The following is a 9,682-nucleotide window of genomic DNA, read 5'->3' on the forward strand; positions in this document are numbered from 1 at the left end:
CCGCTCCGCGCGGCATGTGGGATCTTCCCGGAACGGGGCACGAACCCGCGTCCCCTGCATTGGCAGGCGGACTCCCAACCACTGCGCCACCAGGGAAGCCCTAGGATTCCGTTTTAACGGGCAAAACTACCCAAATCCACTTTTCTTTCTCTTCGACAGCAAGAAAGTTTGGGTAATTTGGAGAGGGGGCATTAGGCCAAAGTAAGATGACAAGATTTCACCAAGTGTCGCGTTTGCCGTTGTCTTTAGACCATGAGAACGGTGCTGAGAAACAGCAGGAGAGTCGGCATCCTGCAGCTGGATCTACACGCCATCATGCATCAGGGCGCCTTGGATATTTCCCAGCAAGCCCTGACGAGTAACCCGGGCGGCACTGACGACCTGGAGGGGAACACAGAGATGAAATGTACTCCTCCTTCCTCAGCTGCTTGGTTGCAGTGTTTGGTATATAATCAGGGCTGCTATGGCCATCACTGATTTATAGATTTCCTAATAGAATTAGAACGTTCCTCTTTGACGTTATAATTTACCTGCTCGCACACCTCTTCCTGCAGAAGGTGAGGAGTGCCCCGAGAACCCTCTTCCAGGGCCTGCCCTGGGGTCCATAGTGCCAGGACGTATTTGCCGAGTGAGTGTGGTTGCTGATTGACAATATTTCTTGTCTCCTTTGGAAAACCCTCCTGCATCCCTCTTGCAGATGCACAGATCGCCTCTTCGGGCCTCAGTGGGATTGACCTAGCTCTCTGCCTTGCCAGTTTCTGCTCTAACTGTAGTTTTGTTTGTTTGTTTGTTTGTTTACGCACCCTCGCAGCTTGTGGGATTTTAGTTCCCCGACCAGGGATTGAACCCAAGCCCACAGCAGTGAGAGGACAGAGCCCTAACCACTGGACCGCCAGGGAATTCCTGCACCAAGTGTTATTTTTAACACTGTGAAGTTTAACAATGGTGCTTTGACCTTATTTCACCTCTTTACAAACAAGTGCTGTATAAGCCCATGAATATTCGTGCCCTTTGCTATTGTCCGGGGAAGGGGGAGTTTGCCCCTCTACCCGTCTTGAGTTCTCCTGGCTGGACCAATAATCAACCTGGCGCAAGACAGGTTCACAGGAGAAAAAGACACAAATTTTAAATCGTGTGCACAGAGGTCTTATAGAAATGGGACCTAAGAAGTAGACAAAGAAACTTAGGTTTTGGGGTGCCCATTAGTGAAGACGCTAAACAGAATTGGGGCTTGGGTAGTAAATTAAGAACTAACATGGCTTGGGACTTCCCTGGCTGTCCAGTGGTTAGGACTCCGTGCTTTCATGGCCGAGGGCCTGGGTTCAATCCCTGCTCGGGGAACTAAGAGCCTACAAGTTTGGCGGCGCGGCCAAAAAAAAAAAAAAAAGGTAACATGGTTTGTTTATACATGGTTTGTTCTCAGCCTGAATTCCCTGTCTCTGGGGATAAGGGTGTCTCTTTACATCCTGGTGCCGGAAGGGCACCTTTCACACCGGAGATTTATTTCCTGTTTTCAGGGAGACCGAGGGGGAGGGTCAGTGTCCTTCCTGTGTTGGCCGTTTCTCAAGTAACTTTTCAATCAAATTAACCAACATGCCACTGCGGCACATTTTGGAACCGCGTACTCTGGGCCCCGACACTAGCTGACAATTGTAGTTGATCTTAAGGAAGAAAATCTCCATTCTGATGCCAAAATCGGGCCTCCGTACGCTGGTGCCAGATTAAATCTCAGCGTTGTGGGTGAAGTAGAAAGAAATAGCTTTATTGCTTTGCCAGGTAAGCGGGCCACGGCGGGCTCATGCCCTCAAGACTGTGTGTCCTGCCCTGGAGGGGGTCGTGAGGAGTCTTATAGCGTTCAAGGAGCAGGGCGTGGTCAGCTCGTGGACACTCTTCTGATTGGCTGGTGGTGAGGTCATCGGGAGTCGGCATCATCAACCTTCTGGTTCCAACCGGTCTGGGGTCTCCGTGCTTGTGGGCAGCAGACAGTTAACTTCGCCCACCTGGAGGGGTTTCAGTATCTGCAAAACAGCTCAAGGAACAGGGCTCAGAATATTCTCTAGAGTCCTTGAGGAGGAACTAAAGGTCCTTGACTGTGTTTAATGGCTAAAGTATTATTATTTTGTCTTGCTTGCCTGTTTTCCTTTCTTTCTGCATTTTCTCACTTCTCTGATTAAATTTCTTCTTTGGCTAAAGTTTTTCTACAGACAAAAGGCAGGCGAAGGACACGGGTGGAGGTCTATTCTGGGAAGGCCCCGTAGGGTCCTCCCTCAGTTACAGTTCCACGAAGAGCTGGCTTACGCGTGGTTACATCACTGAGAGGGGACAGTCACCACAGCAGGAGGCTCCCCACTCGGGGGGAGCCGGGAGCTGCTTCAGGAGGGGCTGCAGACCAGTTACCACCTCCTTCCCCGGTCGCTAGGCTTTGGTCTGAGGGCTGCCAGGAGGGGTCAGCCATGCATAAAGCTGCCCCCCAGTGCCTGAAGCCCCCTCAAGGTGTGGGCTGTGGGCTTCATCACGGCCCGCCCAACACGGGGCTGCACACGGGGCACCTCGGCATTTCACCACCAGATGGCTACGTGGATTCAGCGATGCATTAAAAGCACCGCAAAGTATCCTGTCCTCTTCCTTTGACCTTGAGGGGGGCTCACTTGGTAGGATTGTACCAGTTATTAAAATAGTGAAATGGGTCCTTACTTGCTGCTAAGTAGCTCCCTCCCCCCACTGCTTGCCTGTCCCTTGATTATATCCCGTGTCCCTACTGCCTGGCTGTCCCAAATCCCAGGTCCTCCCCTGGGAGACTCCCCTCCAACCAGACCAGCAGCTGAAAGGTGAACACCTAGCCCAGCAGGCTTCAGGGCAATGGAAGCCCCCCTCCCAGGCCACTGGCTTCCCCAGCAATCCCAGCTGGCTGCCCAAACCTTGCTCTCACCCCCAGCCCAAGCCCAGGGAGACCCAGGAGGCATGAGGCCTCTCCCCCAGGTGCCCGCCAGCCTGCCAGGGGCTCCTGGGCTCCTGTTGGCATCCTTGCATGTCCTTTGCAGAGGGCGCAGAGCCGGCAGGGAGACAGCATGACCCCTGGCAGACGAATGCCTGAGATGTACCTGGAAGATCTTCCAGACGGAGCCTGACCAAATGTGCACCAGGGCCATGGCAGCCCACTGCGTTATCTAAATTTCCTTGGCACATGGGGGCACTCAGATAGATGCCCTTCCACTGTCCTTCCACTCTCAGCGCTGCCTGCGTGGGTGCGGGACCCAAGTCCCAGTGTCCCGCACTTGGGCTGCAGCCCTCGGGCCTGTACTGACAGGGTCTGTAGCCCTGGGCAACTCACCTAACATCCCTCAGCGGCTCTGATGTCCACCATCAGTTAAAGGACTTGAACAAACTACCCCCTTTATAAAAATGGCAGGGATGGGTGAGGTCACGTCTGTACCCTCCAGTGAGCTCACTTGGAGCCCGGTTCTGTGTGATTACAAGGTGTAGTTATGATTTCAAACTATTTCTTCCCATTTCAACAAGTAGCCGAGGGGATTGCTAGAAGGCGAGACCACAGAGCTCTGAACCAGACGACCTGGGGTGACAGACCCAGCCCAAGGCAGCCTTTGTGTTCAAAATGAGGGCGAGGCCGTGGGGAATTCCTTTGAACTGCAGTGGGATGTTATCCCCTAGGTCACCTGGGATACAAATACCTACGGGGAAATTCTGCTCTACCGCTCACAATCGGGTTTGTTTTGTCTGTTGATAGGTTTGAGCACTTTAATTTCTTTGCTGGGGACATCAACAGACCTCAGTGTATTCCTGAATTGTCTGTCTTCAAGCCTCCAAACATTTGTCTTCCAGGTACAAAACCACGATTTTTTTTTTTTTTCAGTAGAAGAAGTGGGTGTGGGTCATTCTAGCTACATTATAGCACCGAGTGCCCAGGACCTGGTGCAAAGGAAAAGGTTTTCTCTGGCGCTCTGGACAGAAATGTGTCAAGGCCGGGCCGGGGGTTCAGGTTGGGGAAGTGGTGTCTCAGAGGCTGGTACACGCAACTCTGTGCGTGTGTTTGCTTGCAAGTGAGCACACGTGTGCATATGTGAGCGTGTCTGTGCGTGGGAGGGCATGTGAGTGGGTGTGGGCAGGTAAGTGCTGGTGTGCAGTTGAGGATGCGTGCACCAAGCAGGAGTGTTTAGGAGGTTGTTGGGTTGGCCTGTTTGGGGAGAATGGCGCTCATCTGGGGGTTTTGCAGACAGTCCCAGTAAGGTGTCAGGCTCGGGTTCACAAAAGCCAAGATGAATTGGTTTCGGACGTGGGCGGGTTTGGTCCTTCTGCTGGACGTGTCACTTGGACTTCTCAGTAGGCCCGTTGGCTTGACTGTCGTCATCACCCTCATCAGTAGTCACGTTACCAAATCAGGTCCAGCTGCTTGCAGCGCAAAAACCAATACTCAAGAGAGGCACATGTCGGCAGGAAGGGAAACTGCCTTTGAGCAGAATACCGGCAGTCCGGGGAGACGGTGGACTCAGTGTTCTCCAAAACCGTCTCCGAAGATTCTGCTCGGCCGAGAAAGTTTTTAAAGTGGAAAAGGGAAGTCATCTCGGGTAATCACTGAGATGGGGGGTCAGAGTGGTCACCATGCCCCACTGTGTGCAGGCTTGTCGACTTCCTGTGCTCTTTCTTTAGATGCTGTCGTGTTCACACAGTTCTTGAGATTACTGAAGGGGAAGCTGGGGAAGAGATCGGTCATCATTTCTATTTCTTTGATCTATGGAAAGAACCTACAAGTTAGGCAAAGTATCGTGTGATCAAAAGATTTGAAAGGTGTGCTAGGGCCAGAGATGAGTAGAGCATGGGGGCGCCTGGTTTGAGGTTAGTGACAAGACGAAGGGACCTCCTGCAAAGAGCTCTTTTCTGCCCAAAGCTGCTTACAGTCACCCTGTAAGAGCGGAGGATGCTGTCAGGGGAAGCCCCAGCACCCTGGCCCCAGTGGGCCTGAAACACGGGGCCTCCCGCCCCTCGAGGCGTCATCCTCTGAAGGCCGAGGCAGCAGGAAAAGACCTTGACGAGGGAGTTGGGTTCCACTGGGAGGGGTGGGCGTAGGGAAAGTGGGGGACCGGTCTAGGGAAAAGGGGGACATCTCTGCAGCTCTCTGCAGCAAGGACCTGGAGGGCCTGGGACCAGAACGTGACTCGGGTTTTCTCCTTAAGCCTCCAGCCACATGTCTTCCTGCCCCCTCCATCTCCCCCAGAAAACCCAGGAAGGAGCTTGAAAGCTGGTTCCAAGCCTTGGCAGGTGTCTGTTTCCATTCTTTGCTCCTTGGATATAGTCTTTCCAGATTCTGTGTGGTTTTGGTTCCCTCTCCTTGGTCCTCGGCAAAGCTCACTTGTACCAGTGGTAATGTGCACGGGTGCATAGCTGCAGAGACAGCGATTCATTCGACAGGATGAAGGTCTCATTCGACAGGATGAAGGTCTCCATCCTCTGGTCCTTGTTTCAGACACTCACGCAGCCTCCACTTCACCCCCGCTGAGCCCCCTGAGACCGTAGGTACCGGTCCTGCATGCAAGACCGTGTAACGCGGTGTTTCCGTCCTCACCCCTGCAGCATCACGAGTGAGGCGTCTTCTTCGAAAAATGGTGGTTTTGTAACTGCCTGCCTTTGAAGGGCTTGTTTTTGTAAAACAACCTGGCTGATAAAAAAACAAAAAACACTTGTCAATGAGCTACTCAGACTGTTAAAATGTGAAGCCTCGGGCTTGTCCACGATGACTAATGGCCTCAAGTTGTTAGCACCTGGCAGAGCCAGAGGAGAGAAATGCTCAGCTCTGTCCTGCTTCATTTGTTCCCCTGGTCCTCGTGCAGTTTGGGCCCAGGGGTCCTTTCTAAATGTAGGAACCTGAGGTATCACGCTGCCGGCAAGAGGAGGAAAGCTGGGTAATGTCTGTGCTCACTTGTGAATGTTTGTGCGGGGATCGCCCACAGCTCCTTCTCTGGATGGGCTTAGGAAACATCCTTGTGTGTGTTGAACACCAGCAGGGCTCCCCCGAGAGCCCCGTTCCAGGTGGTCCCAAGTCGTGCGGGGAGGATGCCGCTGCCGAGGGGAGTCTGTTCCCAAACCCAAGTTCACGTGCCCGATGCACAGTGAGGCCACACAAACCGAGGGGCTGGAGTTTGGAGCAGAGAAAGGTTTATTGCAGGGCCCAGCAAGGAGAGAGGAAGGAGATGGGTGGCTCGTGCTCAGAATACCCCGGGACTCCCGGAAGGGTTTCAACAAAGCCATTTGAAAGGCCAGGGGAGGGGAGGGGCCGGTCCCAGGGTGTGTGATCAGCTCGTGCACAATCCTCTGATTGGTTGGTGGTGATCAGTCCTTAGGCCCCAGCAGGTCTCATGATCATCAGGTAGTTAATTTCTTCCATTTGGTGGGGGGGGGGGGTGGTTTAGCATCTGAAACTCTCAGGAAATATGCAGGAGATACTATTATCTAGGTACTTCCGAGAAGAGCTACAGCAGAGGATATTGGGGTGGGGGTGGGGGTGGGGGTTCTGTCCTGGGAGGGCCCCATAGGGTCCCGCTTGGTTACAGGTCCACACCCATCCAGAGCCCAGGGTGGGCCTTTGGGGGCTCTCAGCGGGGGCTGAACAGAAACCGAGAGGAAAGGGCATCTCCTTATTCCTGGCCAGTCCCTGCCGTTCTTCCTCGGAGACTTGCGGTTGAGTGTCTGGGTGGTCCTCACGCAGGAGAGTCAGGAGAGACTCGGGGGGTTCACTCCAACCTGTGCTGGAAATTACATACGCCTCTGTTGGTTTGTAACTCACCTGAAGCATGGCCCGAGGCTGCTGTCAATCTAGTGGGGAGTTCCTTAGTCTGCACGTGAAGGCATCTCCCCGGTACCCAGTTTAGTGCCACTCAGGCCATCCGATGACCTTGGCTCCGCTGGACACACAGGTGGGCCTTCCAGGCCTCAGATAATTCACGCGGCGCAGCGGCCAGCTTTGTGCCTTGCAAAGTCGGCACCCTTCCTTCCGTCACTGTGGGACTCTGGGCCCCTTCTTCACGGTGTCAGATTTGCCACTTGTCAATTACCCCCGACCCTCTCGGAGGCGGCTGTCGAGGGGGCTGCAGCAAGGCCGTCCCGCAGGCCTCCCTCCCCTGTTGCTCCCCACAAGTGACCTTTTTCTAAAAAGAATTGTGTGGGATTAAAAAGAAGAAGTCAGCTGCTCTCCCACCTCCTGCCTTCTCCCCGCCCACTTCAAAGGGTTCTGCCTGGGACCATCCCCACAGGAGATGGTGCAAGACCCGGCCCAGGCCTGGGCCGCCTCTCACCTCGGCTTTCCTTCTTCCTGCCCCACTTTGACCTTGTGAGACTGCGCCACCCGTGGGTGCATTTGACAACACGCTCGCCTTGATTTTTATCATAAACCCCAGCATTTTTTTCTCTCTAAAATGTCACAGCCGAGCAGAAGCAAAGCGGAGTTTATCAGGTTGGCCGCCAGCTTCCAGCTGAGATGGAATTTCCTCCTCACGGCCGTGAGCAAAGCTATGACCCTCTGGCACAGAGACAGCTTCGGTAAGTCCGAGAACGCACAGCATTTTGTATTCTACCTTTTACAGATGTTATTACAGCCTAAGCGTTTTCCACATTGCTATGTGGAACCCACTCGTCTTTTTCGCGCCTTTTTATGTAAAATACAACACGCAGAGAACCACACACACACAAAACCATATTAATCTCATTATTACGGCAATATGGTAGTTCATCAAACAGCTGGACCACACCTCACTCTCCTGTCAATGAAAATAATCAATAAACAATCTAAAATAAGAATAGAAAAGGGTTTTATGTGAGCCAGACTGAGGACTAGCCTGGAAGCCAGCTTCCCAGATGACTCTGAGAAACTGCTCCGGAGAGCAGCACAGTTTTATATCTTGTCAAAACAAAGAACATTAAACAAGTCAGGGTTTCATTTCTTCAAGGTTATTATTTAAAAAAAAAAAAAAAAAAAAAAAACAGACCAGCACGTACCCAGCAAGTCAGTATGGCCTTGCCACCTGGGAAGGGGGACTTAACCATCAAAGGAGTAACAAGTATCAGGAAGGGAGGCATTTCATCTTTATTTTTAACATGGACATTTTTACTTCTGGTCAGTGTGTCCTTTTCTCTAATAATTAAAGCCGAGGTGCAGTGTAAGCTTTGATAGGCCACACACAGGCTATTTTAGTTAGCATCAAACTCAAGTTCACTCATGTATAAGCCAGAATGACTTCCCGGTATCTCAATACGTGGACATGTCTTTTGTCACTCCCCTGCCATCGTTGTCGGACGCGCAGGAAACCTCCCCTGGCTTTTGAATTGTGCGTTTTCAGACATCGTGAGCAGAGCAGGAAGCATCCTCTTTTTCTCCATCTCCCGACTGAGCTGGACCAAGAAATGGGTTCTTCGGGGGCACCCGGATTTAACCTTCAGGAATAAGACTTGATAAAGTCCCCACTGCGTGCAGATGGTGGAAAGAGTAAAGCAGCGTCTGTTTTGCCAACTTTCTGGTCCAGTAGAGGGTCTTTCTGGGCCCAGGGGGTCCCATCTGTCACAGCTGTGGTACAGACACAGCACAGGAGAGTCGCGGGGAGGGACAGTCACCACTGAGCCCCCCAGCCCCACGGAGGCGATCAGTCATTTCAGCAGATGTCGTGCGTCCCTGCAAAGTCCCAAGCACCTTCCTGGGCACTGGACACAGAGCCGTGGACAGACAGACAGACAGAGCCTCCAGCCCACAAACTCACACACCTATCAGGGCAAGGAATCCCTGCCCCAGGGCTGCCAGATGCCCTTGCAGCGGGTACACAGGACAGGAAGAGTAGACAAGCCCTGTTCTAGACCGTTCTGCAAACACTGGGGCCCTTTGGAGGGTTGTGGCTGTACACAGCCATATATGTGACCCCCATTCGTCAGGAGGCTGTCCCCGCAGATGAAGGTCAGCGCAGAGTTCGCGTGCAGCCACAGGAGGAAAGCCAGCTCTGTGGTTAGTGCTGTCGACTGAAAAACTGCACAGCCTGAAAGGTGAGAGTTGTGTTTTATTCGGTGGACAAACCCGAGGACTAAGGTCCGGGACACAGCATCTCAGATCACCCCGAGGGACGGCTCCGAAGAGGCCAGGTGGGGGCCGGGGTACATAGGAGCCGTTTTTGCAACAAAGACCGGGTAGTCGGAACATCAAAAGATGACTGTTAATTAAAGAAAACCGGACATCTCGAGGTAAAGAGCTTAGCACTTTTCTACGTATGGGAAGACGCAAGAGTCTGGGCTGTCTGGCATCGTTCCTTTGATGTGCTCCTCGGCTATCTGGGGCCAGTATCCTGCGTTTTCTCCTCCCGAGTCTCCTCAGGGTGCACGGCTGGGGGCGGCTGCAGCAGCTCACTGCTAGATGGGGGGCCTCCCGCCCGGATCCTGAGCTCCCTCAGGGCGCACGGTCTCGGGGTGGCTGTCATGTGATCGCTTGGTGGCTGCAACACCCTTTGTTTACTGATATGGCCGGTGGCGTCCTCAGTTCCCAGTGCTTTCCCCTCGGCCTTCTAGGGCCTTCATGTGAAGTCAGAGTATTCACACCACTAGTTTTTCCCCTTCACGTGGACCATGGTTTCACAAAGTTACACAAGCCAGGAGTTGTTTGTGGGTCAGGCTTATTCCAGACCAGGCCGTGCCTCTC

General features: G+C 53.1%; 1 protein-coding gene across 1 annotated transcript in view; it reads left to right on the forward strand.

The window, feature by feature from the left end:
* RFX8 (regulatory factor X8) overlaps positions 1-8,458 on the forward strand; it is a 54,259-nt gene extending 45,801 nt beyond the window's left edge. Inside the window, 4 exon segments of the mRNA XM_069541276.1 lie at positions 250-406; positions 3,746-3,840; positions 7,434-7,548; positions 8,310-8,458. Of these exon segments, the coding sequence (XP_069397377.1) occupies positions 250-406; positions 3,746-3,840; positions 7,434-7,548; positions 8,310-8,458 (516 nt within the window).
* The last annotated feature ends 1,224 nt before the right edge of the window (positions 8,459-9,682 follow it).

The sequence above is a fragment of the Delphinus delphis genome, chromosome 12 (genome assembly GCF_949987515.2).
Source record: "Delphinus delphis chromosome 12, mDelDel1.2, whole genome shotgun sequence".
NCBI classification, from domain to species: domain Eukaryota; kingdom Metazoa; phylum Chordata; class Mammalia; order Artiodactyla; family Delphinidae; genus Delphinus; species Delphinus delphis.